The sequence below is a fragment of the Parus major genome, chromosome 1, assembly GCF_001522545.3.
Source record: "Parus major isolate Abel chromosome 1, Parus_major1.1, whole genome shotgun sequence".
Classification (NCBI taxonomy): Eukaryota; Metazoa; Chordata; class Aves; order Passeriformes; family Paridae; genus Parus; species Parus major.
The window spans coordinates 75,067,897-75,093,160 of NC_031768.1; the positions used below are offsets into that span (position 1 = coordinate 75,067,897).

The 25,264-nt window shown below is 37.5% G+C and overlaps 1 protein-coding gene across 1 annotated transcript in view; it reads left to right on the top strand.

Moving 5' to 3' along the window:
* The window catches only part of TRPC6 (transient receptor potential cation channel subfamily C member 6), a 76,880-nt gene that overhangs the window by 33,701 nt on the left and 17,915 nt on the right, over positions 1-25,264 (top strand). Inside the window, exons 2-5 of the mRNA XM_015647785.1 lie at positions 12,457-13,231; positions 20,303-20,488; positions 22,352-22,516; positions 24,424-24,637. Of these exons, the coding sequence (XP_015503271.1) occupies positions 12,545-13,231; positions 20,303-20,488; positions 22,352-22,516; positions 24,424-24,637 (1,252 nt within the window). The 5' untranslated portion in view covers positions 12,457-12,544. The remainder of the gene's footprint in view (positions 1-12,456; positions 13,232-20,302; positions 20,489-22,351; positions 22,517-24,423; positions 24,638-25,264) is intronic.

The window sequence follows — 25,264 nt, forward strand, 5'->3', positions numbered from 1 at the left end:
CTGAAGTCCTTTCTAACCACCATAAAAATGTTGCATGAGATAAGTGATATGTCTTATGTTTTCTAAAATCACTTGACAAGATTCCTTGCTGGAGATTATGAGCTGTGGTGCAATGGTGTTGACTGAAAGATGAAATAGGATATTGGCCAGGTTCCAGAAACCAAGAAACAGCCATAGATGGATCTTTTCCTAATGGAAGGGAGCTAAGGTTGGAGTAATCCAGCAGCCTATTTCTGTCAGAAGGGAGATTTTATTATACTGCTTCTTTATGTCTCAGGGGTGAAAGAAAGTTGAAGAGTGGTAATAGCACAGACAGGAGAGACAAATGTTCTCCTGCATTCTGAAAAAATGGTATCTTGTTTTCTGGGAAAGTAAACATACCCTCTGCATTTTCAAGAATCAGAAATAGAAATGTTAGATGAGGTTTTTTTGGGTTTTTTGTAAAATATAATCTGTTTTGGATTGTTGTATTTTAGGGGTAAAACCTCTACATTTATTCTTACAAGGCAAGGGATTCTGAGCCCTGATTACCTGAGTAGGTAGTTATCTGTCTGGCAGAATCTGGTGTATCTCCCTGCAATGTTTGTGCAACATTTTCACTGTATGTGTTCCCTGAAGAATTCCTAAGTAGGATGCCTTTTCTGCCTGATCTGGTTCAGTTGATTGTTATTAACAACTATTTTCTAGGTTCAAACCATGTGAAGTGCCCATCAGTGCCTTAAATACCTTTATTTTACACATGAAACTAGAACCCAAAGTATTGGGAAGAATATTGTGGTATTTTTCAGGGTTTTTTTTCTATCATACTAATTTTATTGTATATTATTATTTTCAAGCAATTTATTAATATCCTCTGGCAGGTTTTTAATATGGATAAAGTAGGTGACAATATTGTCTCTAATAAGCGTTGGTTTAAAAATAAATGAAGGAGTTAAGTAAGTGCTTGGGGAGAAGCATTTCACAAATGAGGTTAATTAACACATATGTCAGTAAGCAGCATTCAGTTTATGCAAAAAAACCCAAGAGAATGAAAATGGCTGTGGTAAAAGGGCTCAGTTAAACTGAAGAATAGCAATGCTAGCAAGTGTGTGGAGTTTCTCTGCTTTTAAAATGTCTTCCTGAGTGTGACAACATTATGAGGTGAAGTGAAATTAACTTTTAAACAGCTTTTGATAGCAACTCCACTGCTATCAGAAGGGCAGTGCTTCAGGACTGTAAGAGGACATTGCTTCATATCTGAGGCATGTCTTAAATACACCCTTCCCCAGCATTGCTTGAGTTTTCTGTTTTCCATTTTTTTGGTCAGCAAAATTTACCAGGAATCATTGTATCTCTGTGAGGTCTCTACAGATCTGCCCATTCTAGCAAGCAGAACAGAATACTGCACTCAGTGCTGTTACTAAAGGCTGCTGTGTTAGGTTTGCTCATCATTTCACAGATTTAGGCAGTCTTTCACATGCTGCACCTACCCACGGTGCTCAGCTGTGGCCATCTGGAGCCACAGCCCCTGTGGTTCCTCAGCTGGGATTTTGCTGGAGCTCATAAATGTATAACTGTATTCGAGGGCCCTACCTCTCCAGCCATTACTCTGCTTCGGGAATATGAGCTAGTGACTGTGGATAGTGTCACTTCCCTGACTGCAGACAGCCTGAAACCATAGTTTTCACAAAATATTAATTGCTCAGTTGTCCTAAATTAGGTACCTGAGGTTTCCTGCCTATATTTCAAAATCACCTGGTCCCAGCAGTACTAAGTCTTACAAGTAGTGAAGCACTATTAAATGGGATTAAATCCTATTCAACTGAAACCCCACGTACTTGCATCTAGTGTTTTTTCCCCTCTAAAGGTCAAGTTACACTATGCAAAGTATGTGTCATACATTATGGTGTGAACTATCCAGATGAGGGGAACTATTAGAAGTAAGTTCTGACTCTGCTGTCAGGTACTTTAAAGAACTCAAAGTTGAAGCTAGATTGGGAGAATACAGGGGGAAGTTTTCCTTGGCTGTGTTTTTTACAGCTAATTACTCATGGAGGGAGAAGTTGATCATCAGAATCATGAGGCTTTCATTTGTGTTGTTCTCTAGCTGTGAGCCATAGTTGTATAAGATTTTACAAAGGCAGGAGGAGTGGGATTTAGAGGATGATACATGGCACCAGCAGTACACCCACCAGTGCTGCTGGAGAGTTTATGGGCTCTTGCAGCAGCACTGAGAGCTCGTGCCATTGAACTTTGACATTTCAGCCCTGGAATGACTGAGGAATGGGCTGCTACAGAGCTAATCAATTAATGGTTGATTCCCCTGTCTTTCTGGTACATTTCCACACAAATTAGGGCCTTTTAAAGCTGTTGTTTAATTTCAGACATTGATATTTATTACAGAGTAACTTAAATCAAGATCAGCTGTCTAAATGCTTGAGTTCTTCAAATCCTCAGGAAAGACTGCAGCTCAGGACAGTTTCTATTTCTTAAATTTATTTACACTAACCTCTTGAGTCTATTTTTTCTCTTAGGCGTGAAGTGATTTTTATAAACATGAATCCATTAACTCTAAATTACCACTGTACTAAATCAGATTCCATGTCTCTCTGATAGATTGTAGCTTTACTCAGAGGAGAAACACAAATGTAATTTTGTCTCTAGTATATAGATGTACCTTCCTGTTGCCTAATTTAATAATCTTTATCCATACTAAACAAAATGTCCATAAAAAATATTTTTTTATTAAGCTAAATTTTTACAACATGGACACATCTGTGTGATACAAATATTAAAACTGTTGAGACTGGAATGGATTATAACAGAAACTTTTGGAATGTTCTGTAGGCTATGCAAACACCTACAGACATGGGAATGGTTCAAGAAAACCTTTTCAGTTTGGCACCCATATACAATTATGTATATTATTTGGTATACATATGATTCTATGTTTAAATAGAAATATATATATAAAAGAGGCAATTCAATCCTAGCAGTGGATTTCTGGCTGAATTTGTCTAGTTGCCCTTTGAGACTATTGTAAGCTTTTATCACCTGTAGCATTGTGTGGCACGTTGCATGTACTAACTGCATGGTATGAGGCACCTCCTTTGCTTTGCTTTGGATCAGTAATCTGCTGTGGTACAGCCTGGTATTAGCATCAAATCTCCTTCTCTCCTCGTTTCCTGCCACTGATTCCTGTCCTCACACTGCTGCTGCCAGGGGTTTGCATCTGTATGATAATCTGGGTTGGAGAGCTGGGCTTTGAGTAAACATTTCTTTGGAGGGGCTGGAGGGAGTTTGGTTATTTCAGAAATGTTAATTTTCGTTTAAATAGCTCCTTGCTTGGGCTAAGTCTGGAGATAGCCCAGCGTGTCTGTCAGGATGCTGAATGATGTGGTACAACAGTAGCCATGAGCAGCCAAAGCAGAGCAGAGGATTTGGAGTGTTTCTGCAAGAATGCACGTGAAACAGCACCCTGACCTAATTTATGAAGCAGTTAGCAAAACTGCTGCACTGTATAAATGATGACAGTAAAGGAATTAACCTGTTTAGTTGAACAGAAATTAGGCTTTATCCTTTTGAAAATAAAGAAATTCAATTTGTCCCTCTATCTCTATGGGATCAACATTTTGTGTAACAAGATTTGGAGAAACAAATAACCTTGTCTTTAGTTTATTGTTTAGAAGACATTTCTCAGAGTTTCCAACAGTTGAGGACCGACTTCAAGTCGCTTGTATTGAATAGAAGTTTGCTTTGTTTGTATCCAGTTTTAGCATTGGTACAAGTATCCACACTCTATTTAAAGTGCTTTTATTTATAACTGCTGGAGTGCAGCATTAAAGCACGTGCTACATGGTAGCACAACATTCCATGAGCTACAAGAGATGTGGGCTTTGCATTTATTTCATTTCTTGTCCCTTCATTCCTAAGGAACTCTGAGGAAGTAACAAGGGCTATGGTGTTGATGTCTGCTGCTACACTGCTAATGTAATAATGTTCTGTTTATGGAGGCACGTTTGTCACAGACAGACAGCTGTGTTTGTGTTACAGCCACTATATCGATTGTGATCCTTCTAACTGAACAAAGTTTTAGCTTCAATTTAAAAAAAAAAAAAGACATGACCTGTTAGCTTCAGTGATTTAGTCTACAAATCATCAAGAGTAGTCTTATGAGATTAATAATGATAAGAGTGTTATGGCAACATCAGTGGTGACTCCAATATGAACTGGATGTACTTTTTCAGGGGTTTCCAATTGGGGCAAATAAAAAATTGCAGTCTCAGATAAAGTCAGGCCTGGAATTCTTGAATTTCTGACTGCAGTAGGTTGCCAGTGGTACTTAGTGAAAGAGGAGATGTTTGCTTGGGACAAGCAGGCACCTAGCAGTTGTTGTCTACAGTAGTCTCCCTGATGGTCATCTCGCAGCAAGGTGGGTAATGAAAGGCATAGCTCACCAGAGCTGGTGAGCACAGCAGAGTGCTGGCAGGCAGCTGCACTGTGCAGTACTGAGAGCTCTGCAAAAGGCATGGCTTGAAATGGACAGAAAGCACTTGACCAGAAAACTGAGCTTCTGAAAGGGGAAGTAGTTCCAGGACTAGCAGAAGGAACCTCAACAAGGACCAACAGCTGCAGTGATAAAGTTAAGCATTGACAGGTAACTGGAGAGTGAACAAGGCACAAGACATTAAATTTTACAGAACATACAAGCTCAGATAGATCTATGTAAATTGTTTAAGCCCCAAATTCAAAACCATATAGAAATCTTCAGAAATGAGGAATTATTTACTTCATCTCAAAATGGCAATGTGTAAGACTGTAGGGATGCAGAATTTAACAGATTCCTTGGCATATGCAAGTGGAATACCTCTGTAAACACATGACTTTGATGTACTTCAGATATTCATATAAAACCCACAAACTACCAAAGTAGCCAGCTGATAAAACTATGCTAAAGTCATACTTTATATTCCATGTCTTCTAATTTTCCTTCTCATCCCCAGTCCAGAAAATAAAAATACTAGCTTTAATTTGATCTTTGTTTTACTGTTCTTAAACAAGTGAACTTCTCATGGTCTATCTCCAGAGGGGCAGAGGATGTAACTAAGTTATACAGTAGGCGCCAAGAGAAACTTCCTGAAAAACATGTAAGGAATGTGGAATCCTGTAACTTTTTTTTATTAAATGCTGGACATAGAGGAGAACAGTGGTGTTACCAAATGCCAAGCTTAATAAGGTGCTCTGTCTGGTGTCACACACCAGTATTCTTGGCCATCTCCTGCAAGAAACAGAGCAGAAAAATAAATGTTTAATATCTTTAAACAACCTCAAAGTTGGGGTTGCACATTGATCAAATAAGCTGTGAAAATAGGCAATTACACTTCAACTAAAGTGTGTTTTAGAGGGTGAATGGATTCAAGATTATTTTTTTTTTCCATTGAAGAAAAATGTTTGAGCAGGTGTTACATAGAAAGCAACTAGTTTTGCAGACATAGCTAGACACCATTCTAGCTAGGAAAATAAGAATTATTTTTTTCAGTAATGACACTAAAATTAGGCTCCAAAAATTATATTTTAAGTTTCGTGGCAAATGTCTTCAGCAGCCAGCACAAAATTATGAATGTGCTCAGGTACAACTCAATCTTCAGACCTACAAAATCCAGATCCATATAAGCCTTTTAAAGCTTAAAATTATAGTAATCCTCAAAAAGAAGGATGGTATATTTTGATACTCCATACTAAGCAGTCTCAACCCATTTCTTCATGTCATCTGCCTTGCTGTACCATCCTGTGCTGACCCTGAGATTAGCTCAGTTGGGCAGAGTGTGATGCTAGTAACACTGAGGCTGTGGGTTTGTTCCTCATATGGGCAGTTTGCATCAGAGTTGGACTTAATAATCCTCATGGGTCCCTTCCAAATCAGACTATTCTGTTTGCTTTGCTTTGCAATTGTGATGTATGAAAGCCTCTGGGCTGGTAAAGCACTCTTTTCTCTTTCTTTTTCTCAGGAAATAATTTAAATCCCACACCCCTCTTTAAAAGCTTCAAGCAATCTGAGTGCTATAACCTTTTATGCATTGTTCCTAATAAATCTGTAAGCTGACTAGGTTATAGTTTTCCAGGTTGCTTTTTCTCCTTAGGCCATTTTTATTCAGAAACTGTTTTTCCAATCATTTCCCTAAATACTTCTATTTACTTGTCATTCCCATTTCAGTGGTTAGAAGCTACTTCATCAATAATAAGCCACTGGTTTTATTACTCAACTAAGGGTAAAAATTAGGGTGAATGAATGACAAATGAAATAAGGAGCCTGGGAATTGGTTGTTTGCCTTATGTTGGGTGCTTTCTCTCCATCATCCATTAGCTAGCCACTAAACTACTTTTCAGGAGAAAAATCTTTTGTTTCCTGAAGAAAATGTTTGTCAGACTATTACCCTTCCAGGTTCACAAACTGTGATTGATTAAATACTCTCTAAAACATAGTTGTTTTTAACTGCTCCTGTACAAAAACATTTGCACAACATAATCAATCAGCTTAGAGAAAACACTCCTCAGCAGTCTGTAAACAAAAAAGCTTTGACAGTCCAGGTCTCAGAAAGACCTCCAGGACAGTTGCAGAAGGCAAAACAGTTTTCACCAAAATTTCAAATAAAAGTCTTAAGGATGATACATTTCCTACTGTGGGCTAGATGTACATCTTCTGATAAAAACCCCACAAGAGTAAAAATACTCTTGCTTGTACCTTTCATCTGCTACAAAATTAAATACTTATGGGATGTTCATTATGGGGTTTTCTTACTTCTAAGACAGTCACTGCCACTGATTATTTGTAAGCTTTATTGTACATGTCCACAGATGATTTTGGCTTGTTATTTACAGTGTTTTTCAGCTCCAGCTCACTTACACTTCACCACCAGCTTCTAAGGGTTATGGAGGAACCTTGGATCCTCATGCCAAAGGATGGAAAACCCAAGTTTTTTCAGATACTTCTTTCAAGATGTTTATGTTTGGAATTTCAATTTAATCTTACTTTCTACAGCCTGTCATTTTCTGTCCCTTAACATGGTATCATATAGAGGTTCACACCATGTGTCTGTCTAAGCTCCCATCCTATCTCCTGTTAGATGGAGTTTATATTAATTTTATATATGCTGATATTATTTTATGTATATCAATATATAATTTTATAAAACATGTTTAGCAGATTATATATGACATTATGTTATATGCTACATCTATTTTTATACTTTATACATTGAATATATAATTTATATATTCAATATATATCTATTTATATATTGAATATATACTTTATATATTGAAGCATGATAAAGGACAGTAGAAGAACATCCAAATCCAAATAATTAGATAGATTCAAGCTAATTTATTCTTAGGTGTTTGGTGCTGATGATCTTGGTATTACTTCCTATCTGATCTCCTAGCTAAATGATAATTATTAACAGTTTACCAATAGCATAAGAGAATTAAATTTGAAAATGATTGATTTAGTTTAGCTTTTTTCTTCTGTTTGTAAAAATAGGCTCATGGCCTTTCAAGTTTTCTGGAAGCTTCCCCACAGAGTTGGTTAGAAGTGGTTACTAATGACAAACAGTGGATACTATTGTCACAGTGATTGGACAATTAAAAATTCTTGAATTTCACAGGATTGAGGAGTTTGTGATTAAACCAGTGTGTCAACACAACTTTCTCTACAACTTTCTCTCTTTTTTGCTCTGAGACCACTTGTCTTGATGACTTTTTTTCTTTATGATGCTGCTAATAGTGTGGACTCCTTTTTTCCTTGTCGTGTTTCCATCCTGTAGATTTGAATTGCTGGCAGTGTACATGAGTACACATTTATTTTCTTTTTATGAGAACAACAGGCTTTATGTCTGGTTTTGTATTAATATATCCACGTTAGGGACTTCAATGTAGTCTCTTACTGAAGCATGGTCCTGAAGATACTAGCAAAGTTGGATTTTTTTAGTTTATATGTTCTAATTTCTTGAGAGGTTGCTCAGTCTTTTTCTAAAGGTTAAAAAACTTACGAAGGAAAGCCAAACCTCAAGTTTAAATGCATTAACAGATTACTCTTAGAAGGTAATTTTAAAGTATTATAAGCTCTTCTAAGTGAGTAAAGGAAGATGAGAACTCTACCCTGTCATTATACAAACTTGTTCAGCTCCTAGCAGATATTGCAGAATCTCCTACAAAACATTTTACTTTGAATTCTAATGCTGTGGATACTCACAGCTGTTTCCTATGCCCAAACTTTCCCAGCTTCACAACTCTTTGTAATGACAGTTCATATCCTCAAAGGGAGTTGAGGGTCAAAATCAGATCTTTCAGCACAGTTCTTAAAGTTTGTGAATCTAAGACTCATTGTCTGACAGCTGATTAAGGAAAGTCAGCAAAGGCAGAATTCTGCCTCACAGGAGAATCCATAGTGCCTAAATGATTTATTGGATGTAAATGCACCTGAGAGATAGCCAAAGATGTACTGCACCTAAAAAGGTGTCTAATCACTTTACTACAAACACTGAAACATTATTATGGAACATGGATTATTTTATTTTAAGTTTAGGAAACTGTACTCAGGAGGGGTTTTGTTCTGTGGCAGATTTAACTGCATGGATGTAGCAGGAAATGAGAGGAGATTAATTTCACTCAGCAAGATGAAGGCTGAGAGGGGATGTGATTGCTATGAGTTTGTGTTTTACAGGTAACTACTGTCAGGGGAAAGTGCTACTTAGTTTGAGTAAAATAGATCTAAATTAATGATTTTTAAATTTAGGTTGAAAATTTTGTTATTGTTTCTGAGTACTAGAACAGTCAAATTCAAGGTTAGTCTTTCAGTGTGATGAGTGACAGACAATAAAATTTCTGAAAGACAGCAATTTCCTTCAAGACAGGGTCTGATATTTTAATGGATATTGTTTGAGGTGATATCTGTACTTCTACGGGACTTTACTCCATCATCCTTCTGTGGTCTATATTCCTGTTAAATTCTATGCATTAAAGGAAGCCTCTCTGGGCTGGGATTCGATTTGAAACAATGGAAAAAATATAGGTTCTTCATTTATAAAGTAGGTAGGAGAAATGTCTCTCTTTTATCTATAGAGAAGATAAAAAATACTAATTTATCCTAGAATCGTACTGATCCTTAGATAGAAGTGAGATGAGTGGAGTACCATCCTGTATAATTCACAAAATCAATCTTGCTATGCTTCAAGTGGAAGATAGGGTAGAAACTGTGTGACCTTTGTTGCTCTCTTGCATTTAATTACTAATTTTGTAGAACCCTTGCTGTAATAAGATATCCAAAATGAGGACAATGTTCCAGCCTTGGTCACACTGGCTCTTCAGTACTAAGGAATAATGAGTATGGTACTCATGGTACTCTCGACTGCATTCGCCCAAAGTACATTGATAGAGTCTTGCAACCACAGTTATAGTCTGAGAAGGATGAGGTTTCAAGTGGCTTTAAGATTTATGTGGCTGCCCAGTGACATGGGCATCTCTTTAAGAAAAAATGAACTGGAAGGACTTTAGTGAATGTAAAATAAATGCAAGAACATCAGAATATAGCAGGACTGAACATACTCTTCTGGATCATCAAATTCCTTTCCCTGCACTTGGAGGCAATCAAGTGTCTTACAGTTTTCTAAACAGACTCCTGAAGTAATGTTTGCTTCTCTGTCTAATTAAGCAGAAATAATAAAACAGAAAATTCAGCTTTCTGTGTTGCAGTTAAACATATTTATAACCTTGTGCTGCAAGAACCAGTTTTAATTACAGACCCTTAAATTTAATTAACTGTAGTTGCTAATGGACAAACCAGGATGTTCATTTCGTACATACAAAATGCATTGATGCAGGAAAAATTGATTATATTGAGATTCTAGAGGTCTGCATCAGACATGTGGTACAGGCCAGCAAACAATAAAAATATACTCTATTTCATTCTATAATAGGTTCTAATTCAGATGATGAGCTACTGTTTAAGGAATGTATGTATTTAATATCCCATTTAAGCAATGATTTTCTTCTCAATTCAGGCAAGGAAAGAGGAAGTGGTGCTAGACAAAGACGATAATTTTAAGTATTCTTCACTAGCAATGATTACCCTTTGCTTTGATAAACCATGCTGAATGTATTTCTAGAATAGAAATATAATCTCTTACCATTATTTGAAAAATGAAAGAGGAAGTGTTTAATGAACAGCAATTTTTTTTTCTTCTGTGGGCTGTGTCACAGACTGATTATGCTGCTGGACCCAGTGACAAAGGACCCAGGTGAAGCTGAGGTACTTCCTTTGCCTCAGTTTTAAACTGTAAGATCTGTCCCCACAGGCATTATATTGGGTTGGTTAATCACCCCAGACTACTGAAGCTGATGCATCTCAGGAAAGAATGACCAAGATTCTTTTGAAGGGTTTTTTATCTTGTTCGAAGATCAAACAAAATAATTTTATACTGGGTTAGTGTTGCAGAGCACATAGGGATATGTATTTATTATCAATGACATTATTGACAGTCTAAATAAGATTTGAATCTACACTGAACACATCTTTATTATTTGGAAGAAGTTTAAAAAATATGTTACAATTTTTTGTGAGTTGAATTTTTTATCTGTTTATAATCTGTTCAGAGGAGGTTCAATTTGGACATCAGGAAAAATTTCTTCATGGAAAAGGTTGTTAAGCACTGGAAAGGACTTCCCAGGGAGGTGGTGCAGTCACTTGGTACTTAGTGCTGTGGTCTACTGATCAGTAGTAGGTAGTGATAGTAGTAGTGATCAGTCAAAGGTTGGACTTGATGATCTAGGAAGTCTATTACAACCTAAAGGATTCTGTCCTTCTGTGAAATAACTTCAATATATATTATTTAAATTATGTTTAGCAGTAATTGGTTGCTGCACAGAAGAAAGAAGCGCTTCAAGACAGATAAGGAATTTGCAGCATGCTGCTCAATGGGATGGATTCTGCATTTAAGATTATTTTGCTACTGCAGTTAAATAATCAGTTTACTCAAAGCTGAGAAGCCAATGTGGAGCTAAGGAAGTTGGAAAACCTGGTGCACTTAAAAGACAGTAGAGAGCAACCTTGCTGTGATTTCTCCCTCTGCACCCTCGGATGCCAGGTCTCAGGAATCTGTGTCTGGTTGGTTAAATTGAAGCCCAGGTCAGCCTACCTTAAATGCTGGAAACATCTCACACTGCTAAGGACCTTCTCTGATACGAAAGAACAAATTAATAAAAAATGTATATGAAAACTTTGCACTGCTTTTCAGACTTTCTACAAATGTGCTGTCACAGGCATACACTGAAGTGTGAATATACAGCAAACTTACAAAATTCAACACATACAAAGGAGGACTAGGACAAATATAAAATAAAGCTCACATTTCAGAGCTACATTTCACAGTTTATAGGATTTGTATTTTGTAAAAAAGTTTACTTTTAAAAAGGAATTTAAACATGAAATATTTATTTTCTTGATTTAAATAATTTGTGAAACAAGAAGTGCTCTCTGCTAACAATTCTGAAAAATTATTTATTAAAAATGTCAACTAATGAAACTAATAATTATATTTAATAGTTACTGTTGTCAGTTGTGATGTATTCCATATTCCATACCTTTAAAAAGAGAATGTAGCATATTTTGTAAACATTTATCAGAAAACTTAAGTTTGATATGTATAAATACAAATATGAGGTATTTTATAATTATTGTTGGAAATGGCAGAGGATTTCATTAGTAGCAGACTGGACAACATTTCGAAGCTATCATTAATCAAGAATTAGCAGGATTTGTTGGCAAGGCCCTGAGTGAAGGAATAAATAGCGTATCAAGATTATGAACTGTAATAATGAAAAGAATGGTGGAGGTGGGGAGTAGGAAATGTCATTCAATGTATTTGATGTGCTTTTATCTTGTCCGGATTCAGCTAATGCCTGAGCATTCAATTATAGATGTCAGAAAAGCATCAGCTGGGTGAAGAGGAGAAACTAGAGCCAAATGTAAGTTAGATGGTTGCTGAAGGAGAGAATAAGAGCAAGTGAAGTCAGCCTGATGACTTTTGTGAAGCAGAAGGGATTTTAGAGAGTTTCCATCTTTGTGTGCCCTGCTGTCCTGAGCAATCCCTCATTTCTCATCCCATGACTGCTGACTCCTTTCACACTGTAGCTTGTTCTTGCTCTGAGCTGTGAGGACAAAATAAGGGAAAAAAAGTGTAGTTTTAAATGATGATTGATGACAGTTTTTTCTTCTTGTTGAAATAAAATGTAGCTGGATATTGATTCTCAGGTTGTGTAGTAGTAGTGGTTACAAAATGCATCGAAGGCAGGGTTCCTGGTGTCCCCGCTGCATTCAAAATACACAACAGATAAAGGATTAGAATATTTTTATTAGTTATTATTCAAAATTGTTATGCCCTTGCATAAAGAAGAACTAATAATTTCTCTGTGTGCACACAGCCGGGGCAACGAGAACAGACTGGCCCTGCGGCGACAGACCATTCTCCGGGAGAAGGGCAGGAGGCAGGCCAGCCGAGGGCCGGCCTACATGTTCAATGACCACTCCACCAGCCTCTCTCTGGAGGAGGAGCGCTTCCTGGATGCCGCTGAGTATGGAAATATTCCGGTGGTTCGCAAAATGCTGGAGGAGTGTCCCTCCCTCAACGTGAACTGCGTGGACTACATGGGGCAGAACGCCTTGCAGCTGGCAGTGGCCAATGAGCACCTGGAGATCACGGAGCTGCTGCTGAAGAAGGAGAACCTGGCTCGGGTGGGGGATGCCTTGCTTTTGGCCATTAGCAAAGGCTACGTTCGGATAGTGGAAGCCATCCTGAGCCACCCCGCCTTTGCTGAGGGCAAGAGGCTGGCTCTGAGTCCCAGCCAGTCGGAGCTCCAGCACGATGACTTCTACGCGTACGATGAGGATGGCACGCGGTTCTCCCACGACGTCACGCCCATCATTCTGGCTGCTCACTGCCACGAGTACGAGATCGTGCACACCCTGCTGCGGAAAGGAGCTCGGATCGATAGGCCACATGACTATTTCTGCAAGTGCAGTGAGTGCAACCAGAAACAAAAGCATGACTCTTTCAGCCATTCTCGATCCAGGATCAACGCCTACAAAGGTCTGGCCAGCCCTGCTTATCTGTCTTTGTCCAGTGAAGACCCTGTCATGACTGCCTTAGAGCTCAGCAACGAGCTGGCCGTGCTTGCCAACATTGAGAAGGAGTTCAAGGTGAGTAGAGGGACACTGATTCTGGCAGACACGGAATGGCAAACTTTATCCTTCATAAATCAGCAAGATAATGTGGGAAAAATGCAGTTTTTTACTGAATGGAAGATTTAAATCTTTGTGAAAGTCTGGTTGCTTTGTGCTGATTGTAATTCATGCTGCTTGTGTAGAATGTGCCAGTGAACTAATTTTCTACTTCCTATCAGGCAGAAGAGCGAAGGAGGCCCTTCAAACCCATGGCTGAAGCTGGTTTAGTGCAGGGTAAAGAGGAGACTGAAGTGGTACATCTCAGTCACTTATGACAGACAAGTTGCATGATTCTATTAAACCCTCTTGCATTCTTTTTAGTTTCTTGTATTTGGACCTGAAGTTTTCATACTTCTTACAGTGTTTTGCATTCATTTACAAGGAGGATTCTAAATAAATGTCCTCCTTGTTCAATGTGCTATTCTGGAATTTCTGTTCACTTCTTCCTCTTTCTTGCTTATTTGTACTTAGTTATATGTGAACTCTCTAGAGTTAAAAGGCTTTTTCGATGTTACACAGAGATTTTAGTATTTTGTAAATGCATGTTATTGAAAAAAATAAATTAATAGCTGAGACCCAGGCTCCCTAGATTCTTGAAGCATTAGTTAAGGCAGTAAGAAAGTAAGGTCTTATCTGTCAGTAAATGCAAAGTCAGGCCTTGTGCAAACATTGCTAATGTTATTTATGACCTATATTAGCTAAAATCACTTAGCCTGGGTTTGCCTCATGGGACCCTGTCAAAAACAGATGCTCCTGTGACAGAGCAATATATATAGACTTCACTAGTAGGAGATCAACATCCTTCCAAAGCTGTAACAGAATAACTTCCAACATTGTGTTAGCAACTGTTTGAAGTTATCGTGATCAGTATTTAACAATCTTAGCAGTGGTACAGTTCACAAGACTGTGAATCTGTCTCTACTTAGCCAACCTGAGCTGAGGTGCTGCAGTTCTCAATGAATTTCCCTGGACTTGTGCTCATAGGTATAACTTTGTGGCACCAGTCTATTATAAGAAGCTGGGATATTTCTTGGAGAGGGGAAATAAGGAGGAGGAATGTACAAGGTGATCTTAAAAACAGCAGCTGAACTGCTGAAATTGGAGGGAAAGAGGAAAAAAAAAATGCTGGGAGGACCATTTCAGATTATTGCAGAGGATGAATATGTGCCCCCTGAGGTCCCTGGCAGAAACCTTTAGGACCTCAGTGGACAGATTTCATCCACTGATTCCATGTGCAGTTCAAAGAAGAGTATTGAAACTACATACTTCTTTCTCTTTAGCAGCTGCTGATGGGAACAAAAGGACTTGATTAACTTAAAGCAGTGTAAATTTAGAACAGAGCTGAAAACCATTTTTCATAAGCTGTAAGTGCAGCCTGTTAAGTTCACATCTATGCTGAGATAAATAGCATGTCTGATTTGTAGGGACTGTACAGATCCCTTTACCACAGTTGGAGTGACACAAGCTAAGATTATTTATAAAGATAAATAAGCTCATCATCTGGAACAGCCAGCAAGAGGTGCCCTTCAAATGTGTGCTACAGTACACAATCAGTGGGATGAGTGGGAGCACAATACCTGTCTGTGGCACCACCAGGCAGGGAATGGAGCACACAGGTGAGAGCCCAGGTAGGCTGGGTCACAGAACAAGCTTCTGCAGCCAGCTCTGAAGTGCAATGAGGAGGTCATTCTTTGGTGACTTCTGTTTTTCCAATTCCTCTTTTGTCTCAGTTGCTTTCTCTAAAAAGAGAGCTTCACTTCTAGTGTAGTGTTTCACAAAGAATTTTAACAGATTTTGGATTTCTCAGCAGAATCAGGAGATTAGATTAGGTTAGATGGGAGACAAAGGAGCTCCATACTGCTGGGCATTAATCATCCAGGGTCTGGAACTCTTTGGATAGAATGGAGTGGAATAGGAACAGTGAGGAGCTCAAGCACAAGGCAGCACAGAAATTTGACTCTTCAGTAATTCAAGGTTTCACCAGCACGAGCAGGCAGCTGACACCATAAGATCTTTTGGGAATGTTTTTATAGATACTAAAACCATGAGGTGGTTCTGGATAAATATTAAAGACTGTGGAGTACATTTATAATGGAATTGATGAGATTTGACATTTACACTATTGATAAGCAGTGACATTTACAATATCTAGATAGGCCAGGGACTTGACTGCAAAATACCTGCCTTAAATTCAGTGGAGGCAGTATAAGTGTGTAAAAGTTATGAGAAATGGAGGATGTCAGCTTTACTGAGTCAGGGCTTGTTTGTGTCCTTGCAAGTTCATACACCTGCTTGCAGCAATTAATCTAAAAAAGTGTTACCCTTCCTTTATTTCAGGAGTTTGCTACAATTATTTGGGGAGTGTAGTCACTGTATAAAAGCGTGTGTTTGGTAAAAATGTTTTACCTGTGTTAGTGTAATTAAAACAAGTTTATTTTTAGTGCATAGGTTAGCTGGACATGGCAAATCTTTAGCTCCACCTAGGGTTAGCCTGAGCCATTTAAAGCATTTCAAACCTTACCTAAATTAAAACTGAGCTTTTTGATATTATCAGAATATTCTGATATTATCAGATGATCTATTTTTAAGTCATCTATTTTATAGTGCTGATAGGGTATTGTAGCAGGGGAACTGTCAGGTGGTTGCCTACAGCAGCCAGTGACACAAATAATTTCAAGTTTGTCCTCTGATGAAATAGGAAGGATCAGTGCTAAACTGTGATGCTTGTTGTTTTATGACTGTTCTATAAATTGCTTCTCTCTCCTAATATTAGAGAGCACACTGGCTATGAAACTGTGATTCATTCAAAATAGGAAATGCCACAGTCAGGGGAAACCATTATTCTTTGGAATAAACCCTTTTCTTTCTACAAACCTATGCAGTAGTGTCATCTAGCACTACATGCCTTTTTCATTTTGTTGAAAGTATTAAAAGTGTTGCAGTATTTAAAAGTACTTTGGATAAACATACTTTATTAGGAGTAAAATCACAAAAGAAGTAGATTACTTCTGAAGGAAGAATTACTGGACAGACATGTAAAGCATAGAAATATTTTTCTACCAAACAAATAACTAATTCAGGCTTCCTGATTAATTCTGAGATCTTCAGGATTTTCTGAAGACCATTTAATTTAGGTTTTGTGTCATAGAAACAGAATGGTTTAGGTTGCAAGTGTCCTTAAAAATCATCTAGTTCCAACCCCACTGCCAGGGCAGGGAACCTTCCATTAGACCAGGTTACTCAGAGCTCTATCTAACCTGTCCTTGAACATCTCCAGGGATGAAAAGTCCTCTAAGGACAACCTATTCTTGAGGTTACTACTTGAGTCCTCTAAGGACAACCTATTCTTGAGCCTTACTACTCTTACAGTGAAGAATTTTTTCCTAATTATTGAGATCAGAGCAGACAGAGTGGTGTTAGAACAGGTATTTTATTACATTGTCCATCAGTCTCATGGAAGGCATTTCATGAGACACTTTAGATGTTACGTTCAATGCCATCACCTCAGAAACCCTCTAAACTCTAGTTACAATGTCTTTTATTAATTCTTTAGCTGATCAACAAGTTACACAAAAGCTCACCAGCTTTTTTTTTTTTTTTTTTGAGATGGTGATCATGTTTTCTGTCATCTCAATGGTTTGCCCACTTAAGAGCTAATATCTTTACTATGTACATAAAGATGTAGATTATATATGACAAATGTTGTCCTGCAGAGATAAGGCCTGAAGTTTTGAGAGGGACAGCTGTGGCCCAGTACTATTCAAAATGGATAAGATTAGCGTTTTTTATAAAGTCCACTGCAACTATAATGGCAACTGACTGGTTCATTGTTTAAAGGGATGAAATGGAAAATGTGTTTTTAAGTTAAACATGGATATATTACTGTTTGCTGTAAAGCAATCCCCTAATAACATTGTCCTTATTTGCTTTTCTGATGAGAAGCAAAATTCAATTTATCATCTCAAAGTCTAATTTTCTGTTTGTTTGTTGTTTGGTTTGTTTTTTTTTTTTTCATTTATACATCCCCCATGACAGAAATGGCACCCCAGTCTTCACTACAGCTATTGTCAGCTTTCCTGGAGAAAAAGCAACATCACCTGTTAGAGAAGAAGGAGTGAAGTACTGAAAGCATAAGGGCCACCTTTAAAAGGGAAATAGTGTATTTAGCTACCTACCATGACACCTAAACCCAACATTGCATCCCACTTTGAAACCCTAGGTTCTAGTATAGCAGTATCCATATTTCATATCTTGGCGTCTACAGTTCACCAAGCAGAGCCAGGGTGTGATGTGAAGCAGTCTCCATCTCATCCATGGAGTTCAGTGTCAGTCTGCATCCTGAGAGCATTCTCATCCCAGGCACAGTCTGGGGACAGCAGGAGCCTGTGACTGGTCAGAGGGGACTGTGTGAAAAAAGACCCTTTCTTCTGGGAGATACAGCTGTAGTGATGCTCTCCTGCTCCCCTGGCTGTGGTCTCCTGCTGCATGGTCAGAGGTAAAGCAGGGTCAGCTGAGGTTTTCAGAGAGACAAGAGCCTGCTTGCTCTCTTACTTGGCATCCCAAGACAGTCTGCAGCTGCCAGGAATACCAAGGGTGGGTGACTCCTCTCAGCAGTGCAGCTCTGACTCTCACCCCTCTGCCATCAGCATTGTTCCCATTGATCCTCATCGCCCACAGTGCTCACCCCAAATCATCACCTTCCTTCTGCAGGGCGGGAGCAGCTAGAACTGCTCCCTTATCCTTGGTGTTGTGAAATTTGGGACAATTTGTTTTTTCCTAAACTGCTGAGGGGCCCTGAACCAATGTTGTCACATGTAGGGAATAAAGCACGCACGCTTTACTTCAGAGTTCAGTGCTGATTCTTTTAGAGCCTCCAACTGTAATTTAATTTTTTTAAAGTTTTTCAGGAATGGGTTGGTTTTTTTTTTTAATCACTAAGTTTACAACATGCAGTAAAGGAGAACTCATTATCCATGCCTTTGTCCATTTTTTGAAAATAAGCTAAGCCAAACAAATTTCTCCATTCCTTTGGCTCACATAAATTGTAGGAGATGTGAGACCCAGGAAGGGAATCTTTATTTATGTGACAGAGACACTGAAGAGTGTATTTATTATTTCTGCTGTCATTTAATTGTTGTTCTGCCTTCAGCTGACTTTGCCTTTGCAACAGCTGAGGTGGGGGCAGTGATGGGCAATGCTCAGTTTCCCAAAGCCCAAAGCTCGTTTGACATAACCTGACTGCCAAGAACTTTTCATCTCTGCTACCACCACTGGTCACATCTGTATTTCACAGGAGGGGGAACTGTTTTATTGCATTTGCAAATGAGAAGATAAACTGATGGATTTTATGGATGCATTTATCGGATGCTGATATATACTGTGGTACTGCGTACAAACATAAATTCAGAAGGGATAATTCCCCTGTAGAGTCATGGTCTCCTCACATACTGTTTTGAAGCTCCATGTCAGGTGTCAGTCTCTTGAGCTGGAAAATACTGATGAAGTATGTGGGTGTGGATGTATGTACCTATCTTCTACCAGAAAAAATACACATACTAATATATTGCAATGCTTCATAAGTTCTTATGAAGGCCAAATGATATTGTTCTTATGTTTATTGAAAGTTACTTTTTTTTATATTGGTATTCAAGGGTCAAATATCAGTTTGGAAGAGTTGGTATGTAATCATACAAGGGTCAGTAGTTGCCTCTATGTTTCTGCTCTGTGAATTGAAAATGGCTAATTTTCCTTTCATTTGCAAGAGAAAATTCATGTGTTCAAAATACTGAATACTGAATCTTAGCTTCTGCAGAAAAATGAAAGCCAAACTGAAGGTGAAATATTACTCTCAAAAAATGTCATTCTGAAGTGCCAGAAGTCAGAATTTTGGTTAACCTCTCCTGTTATTCATCTGAATGAAAGGAAAACAAATAATGCAATAATATATTAATGAATAATATATTATTCAGAATATCAGGAAATTATTAGTTTTAGTATTTAGCTTCTGTTGTCTTTGTAGATAAACAGCATTGAAGCAAAAGCCTTTTGCTTTTATGACAGATCTGAGTTACCTTGTTTATTTTATATTATTAAAAAAATAAATCACTGGCAGTTTTATATAGATGTAAAATAGTGTCTGTAAATATTTGTCTCTGAATGTTTGCATCCATCTAAGCAAAGTGAAGTGTAAAACTTGGATGCAATCCTTTAATATATCCAAGTAATAACTGTTATTGTAGTGTTGTGGGTAATAAAACACAAAGATGCATGAAGTACACCCTCAGCAAATAAATTAGGGTATCCTGTATGCTTATTCCCTTACAGGATGAGATACTGGATGAATGAGATAGTGGTTAGTATGATGGAAGTATTTAAAGAGAAGGGGCTAACTAGAGATTAAGAGTGGAAGAAGGGGGAATACCCTGAAAAACAGTTTGGAAAAGGGGGAAATGTGTCACTTTAATAAAAGCATTTGTAGAAAACTGCTTTGAACATGCCACAGGGACTACATGAGCAGTCCTGTCCAAAGTTTTCAAGAGTAATTCTAGGCCTTAGAAAAATCAGTATATTCATGCAATTCTGAAGAAAATTGGGAATTTCTTTAGATGTACTCTGAGTAGGATGCTCATCTTGTTCAACTGAAATCTCTACAGTGCAATTTTCTGCATCTTTTCTAGACTTCTGTGACAGTGAATAGAAGAATTTCCCCTGTGCTATACATCTTAACTTGAACTGGTCATTAAAATGTGTCATACTACATTTCTGAAAGTTTTTTTGGTTTTTTCTCCTACTTTAATTTCCTCTAAAGCGTGTCTAGAGGAGTGACTCAGGTGTGAAAATTGATAACGTTCATGTGTAAGACACCCAAGGTGAGATGGATCCCATCCCTTGAACATTTGAGGAAAAAAAAGCATAACAAGATAAAATAAAGCATAACAATAACAAAGAAGCTATTCATGTTCACTGATGTGTAGGTGAAATGTAGAATTGCTTCTCTCATGTTGGATCTAAACGCCAAGATATTTTCTTTCTGCTTCTGTTTTCTAGAATGATTACAAGAAATTGTCTATGCAGTGCAAAGATTTTGTAGTTGGGCTGCTTGATTTGTGCAGAAATACAGAAGAAGTGGAAGCAATTTTGAATGGTGATGTAGAGATGAGCCATAATAATGGAGAGCATGGTCGTCCCAGCCTCAGCCGCTTAAAACTTGCCATCAAGTATGAAGTTAAAAAAGTAAGCAATTATGTTGATCAAACAGGCATGTCATGATGGTGGTATAAAATTGTGCTATTGTTAAATTTTATGTTTTGGTAGCCTGCAACACTGACATTAATATTTGAGCCCTTTGGGCACAGTGGTTTTACAATCAAAATAATCCTCATTTGCAATATAAACAAGAAGGAGATATTTAAGGTGAATACTGGTTACAATGAGCATGAGAGCAAATGACTCTAAGACAATATACAAAATTTTTTTAATATATATATTTTTATTTTAAATCTGTTTTTTAAAGAAAAAAAGATGGAAAAATTTTGCGCTACCTCTGAAGCCTGGAAAAATGTAAGATTTAATAAAAGCTAGAGAATAGCACATCAGTCCCAGTGCACTACATAATAAACGCTGATACGAGTTTTTGTCAAGCTTGTTGCGTCTTGCTCAGAAATTTGAGAAAACCTGGAGAAATTTCATGTCTCACAGAAACTGTGTTTGTGTCTGTACAGAGGGATCAGAGACACAGCCTAGGAATATCAGTACTGTGGTTCTTAGTTAGGAGAAATCAGGTTTTAGGCAGTGCCAAGAATTACTGGCCCTTCTATGGCTTCCTTTCATTTCTACTGTCAGTGTAATACTCTGCTTTCCATCTAAATAGCCCTCAGTAAAACCAGCTGAGTTTGTAGCTGCATAAACATTGGAATTTCATAGTAAATTTGTCTTGGATAATATAGGTTGTAAAATTCTATGTGACTTGTGTCAACAGGGGAGAAATGATTTGTGTGATGAAGTTTGCACAACCAAAGATCAAGAAGGCACAGATAAAAAGTATACTTCAAAAGCATGTTGCCATAATTTTTTACAAAAATTGAGTTCATGCCCCTGGGGGACACACAAAAAATTTATATGTGAGGTGTATTTATGTGTTCATGAATGGAAGAAAAGAAAAAATAACTATTTTGGCTAAACCAGTATATGAACAAAAACCTGCAAAACACTTGCCAAACTGCAGTCACTAAAGAGAGCTGAAACAGCTGTTGAAGAGAACAGATTACACCTCGGGTCCTTCATACTGCTTGGGTCTTAGCACTTCTGCAAATGTGAACTTTCTTGCAACACTTCCTCTTACCTCAATAAGGACATTTCCTGTACCTTCAGCCAGTCATCTTTTAAGTATAGAAAAAGGATCTAGAAAAAAAAAATGCTACATTCAATGAGTTTTTTATTTATAGATTTAGATTTAAAATGTACAGTGCACAGGAATCTACTATTTTTTAACATCTACCTTTGTAAGATGCTTCTTATACTGTCTAGAGGACACAGAGAGCCTTATGGGACAGAATTCTCAGTTTTGCAGTTTGTCCAAATGGTTCCAGAACCGAGTTATAAATAATCCTCATCTGATTTCCTGCAAATGTGTTTCCAGCTGTTTTTTCATGCCAGCTGAGTAAAATTGTATTTTCTGTGTTAACGTGTGAAAATAGGACATATTCATTCTTTTCTAAGTGAAGATTTTGTAGTGTTTTTTGCAGAAAAAAAGACTCAAAACATTGGAATTTCTGAAGCAGTATAATTAAAATTATAAATGTCAGAAACATATAGAGTTTGCCCAGATAAATTAGCCTTAGATGAAATTCATAGTTTGTGATGTAACATAGTGTTAATAAATAAGTTTTTTAAGTTAAAATATTAAGTGCTGATGGCAACATGCCTGTTTTCTGGGAGATTTGGCTTACTAAAATGGTTTTTCTTATGCCCCTATAATGCTCCTTTGAATATAAGCTACTTTTTCAATATTCCAGCATTCTTAATGCACTTCCTATTTTAACAGAACTTATTCTGATAACAGTATTAGTTTTGTGCCCCCTTTTTTTTTATTATTAGTTTGTAGCACACCCAAACTGCCAGCAGCAGCTCCTCTCAATTTGGTACGAGAATTTGTCAGGTTTGCGGCAGCAGACGATGGCAGTGAAGTTTCTGGTTGTCCTCGCGGTTGCAGTCGGACTGCCCTTCCTCTCCATGGCCTATTGGATTGCTCCTTGCAGTAAGGTCAGCCTGGGAAACCTTGTCACAGCCTCCTAATAACCCCTCTGCACGAAAATTGCTTTATGACAAAGCCACACTCAAGTACTACTTCAGAAACATGTTGTTTTAAAGCCAAGTTAGAGTAGAATGCTGCAAGGTTGCACATTCAGACAATTGTAATTAAGACTGGTAAATGTGTTGTGTCAATTGCCATATGAAGTAAACTAAGTTACAGTGTTTGACCAAGTGTTGCCTTGAGGAAATCCTACTTTATAAACAACGAGTCAAGCAGTTTTTCACTTAATTCGTACCTTAGCAGGCAGATGCAGAGGGTACTCATCACTGATTCAGGTCTAAACTGATCTAAGCTGTGGGTTGATTCCAGTCACCTCAAAGGCAATTTTCTTTTTCATGATTAAAAATAAATAGATAACAGTCAAGACAATGCTGCTATTCATCACATTCCAAGAGGCCTTCTAGGCAGTTACACACCCTGCCCTGCATTCACTTGCAATGCACTTTCTGGGATTGGATGCTACCAGTATATCAGGTTTGGTAGATATATAGTATGGAAGACCTTTCCAATAAAGATGTGTTGCAATTTCTGACCTCACTGACCTTTGTGTTAAACCCCTGTTTCAGTTGGCCAGTGTCCATTCTGAGAGGACACTAATGGAAAAATTCACTTGAAAGTATGTTAGATGGAATTAATGGCCTCCTTAAGGATTGTTCAATGTGTTGAAGTATGAGATCCACAATTCTAGCAGGTTGAACTCTGTGCAGTGATTTCAGGGGAAAAAGAAGGTTTAAAGAGAGGACTGGGGCCTTTGTTTTTTTCATTGTTCTCTGAAATGAGAAAGGTGGGTCTCAAGTTTTGCCATATTTTTTTTCTTTCAATTTAGACAGTAAAAATCATTGCATTATTTTCACTTTTTGTTATTGTTACTAGGGGTTTTAAGAATAGTTTTCTCTTAAAATGCCTTGAGATTCAACAGCAGTGACTTACCCACTTGTTATTTTCCTTCCTCAGTGATTTATTTGTCATATATAAATGCAGTCAATCTAAAATTAAGAAGTACTTCTCTGCAGCTGCCGACTAAGTGGACAAGCTAAGACTTTTCATATTAATACAGGCACTATCAGAATTGAAAAATTGCTAAAAGTTCAACCACATATGAGTTTGTACAAACTTTTAGGTTTTTAAAGTGTTGCAGTAAACCGTTTCTTAAGTTGCTTGTAGTCATTTTGTAGTCATTACAAAGCTGAGGACTTTTCATTGTACAAGTCAGGAGGAAATTAAGACACTACAGAACAAATATAACTTTTGAGATGTCACGACTTTTTTAAAAAAAGAAAATAAGTTGGGGAAAAGGCACAGTAATTGTGCTAAATTGAGTATCACATCAGTCAGGAAATTGAATTCTTTTCTTCATAATTCACTCATGGTGATAATGCTTTTAGTAAGTAAAAATCTTATTTTCTGTCTTGCCTCACAATGAAGCTGGCTAGCATTAAGAAATTCAACAACTATAATAGATTTTTCTCTGGATTATCTATAATAGACATAGATGCCACAAAAAAAATTACATCATTATTTCAAATCACTTAGTTAAAATATATATTTTATATTTTTTAATTTCAGTTTCACTTTGGAAGTTTCCTCCCAAATTTGCCCTAAACCAGGACACACTGTTAATTTATCCCTGGTAGCCTAACAGTGAAACTGATAGATTATTCCTCTGAAAATAGCAAATCAGTAGAAACTTCTAAAGATGACTGTGAACAGAGCATCATAGTATACAAACATTTTCAAATACTTGTTCTTTCATGTCATTGAAATATGGGATTATCTGCATTATCGCTCTTATTATATATCTTTTATTTGGAATCAGTCACTGAAATATCCTTGTGTTTCTTAATCTCTGTTGCAGCTGGGGAGGATAATGCGTGGACCATTTATGAAGTTTGTAGCCCATGCAGCCTCTTTCACCATTTTTCTTGGTCTGCTTGTCATGAATGCAGCTGACAGGTTTGATGGCACCAAACTCCGACCTAATGAAACAACAGACAATGTAAAACAGCTTTTTAGGATGAAAACATCCTGTTTCTCATGGATGGAGATGCTCATTATTTCTTGGGTAATAGGTAAAAATTTTTGCTTAAATTTGTCTTGCAATGATTATAGGTGAAGCTGAACCCAACTGAATCCTTTCTTTTTAATGTTTTGTGTAAAAATTGCAACAAAGTGAGTTTATTTGGCTGTCTTCATTCCCACATGGGCCTTGTGGTTTTTATTGGATGGCAGCGGGATTCATGTGTCTAGTTGATCACATGCAGACCAAGTATTTATGTGAAATCTATATTATCTGAATATGAATTAATTCAGTTTTATGAATATCAAACTCCAATTTTTGGAGTAGTTGAGTCACAGTGTGAGCTTCCAAGGGAAAAGATTTTTACATGATGAGCTTAGACTTCTTATGTCCAATTGTCTCTTACTCTCTTATTTTGCAAGCATGCCTGCAGAACTAATAGTGTTTAGATGAATATATTAGTGACAAAAGAGAGGAATATAGGTCCCTGAAGATTTGGTGGTAGATTTTCCCATCCCAACACAGGAATGAAATGAGTGCTATTGAGTAGTACTCTGAGATGACCCATTCAGTTTGGTGATGTAGAGCTCTTCAGCATCAGAACTTGAGCAGACCCCTTCCAAAATATTTTAGCTGTCAGATTCTTACTTACAAATCTGCTACCTTTTAGTCCAATAGG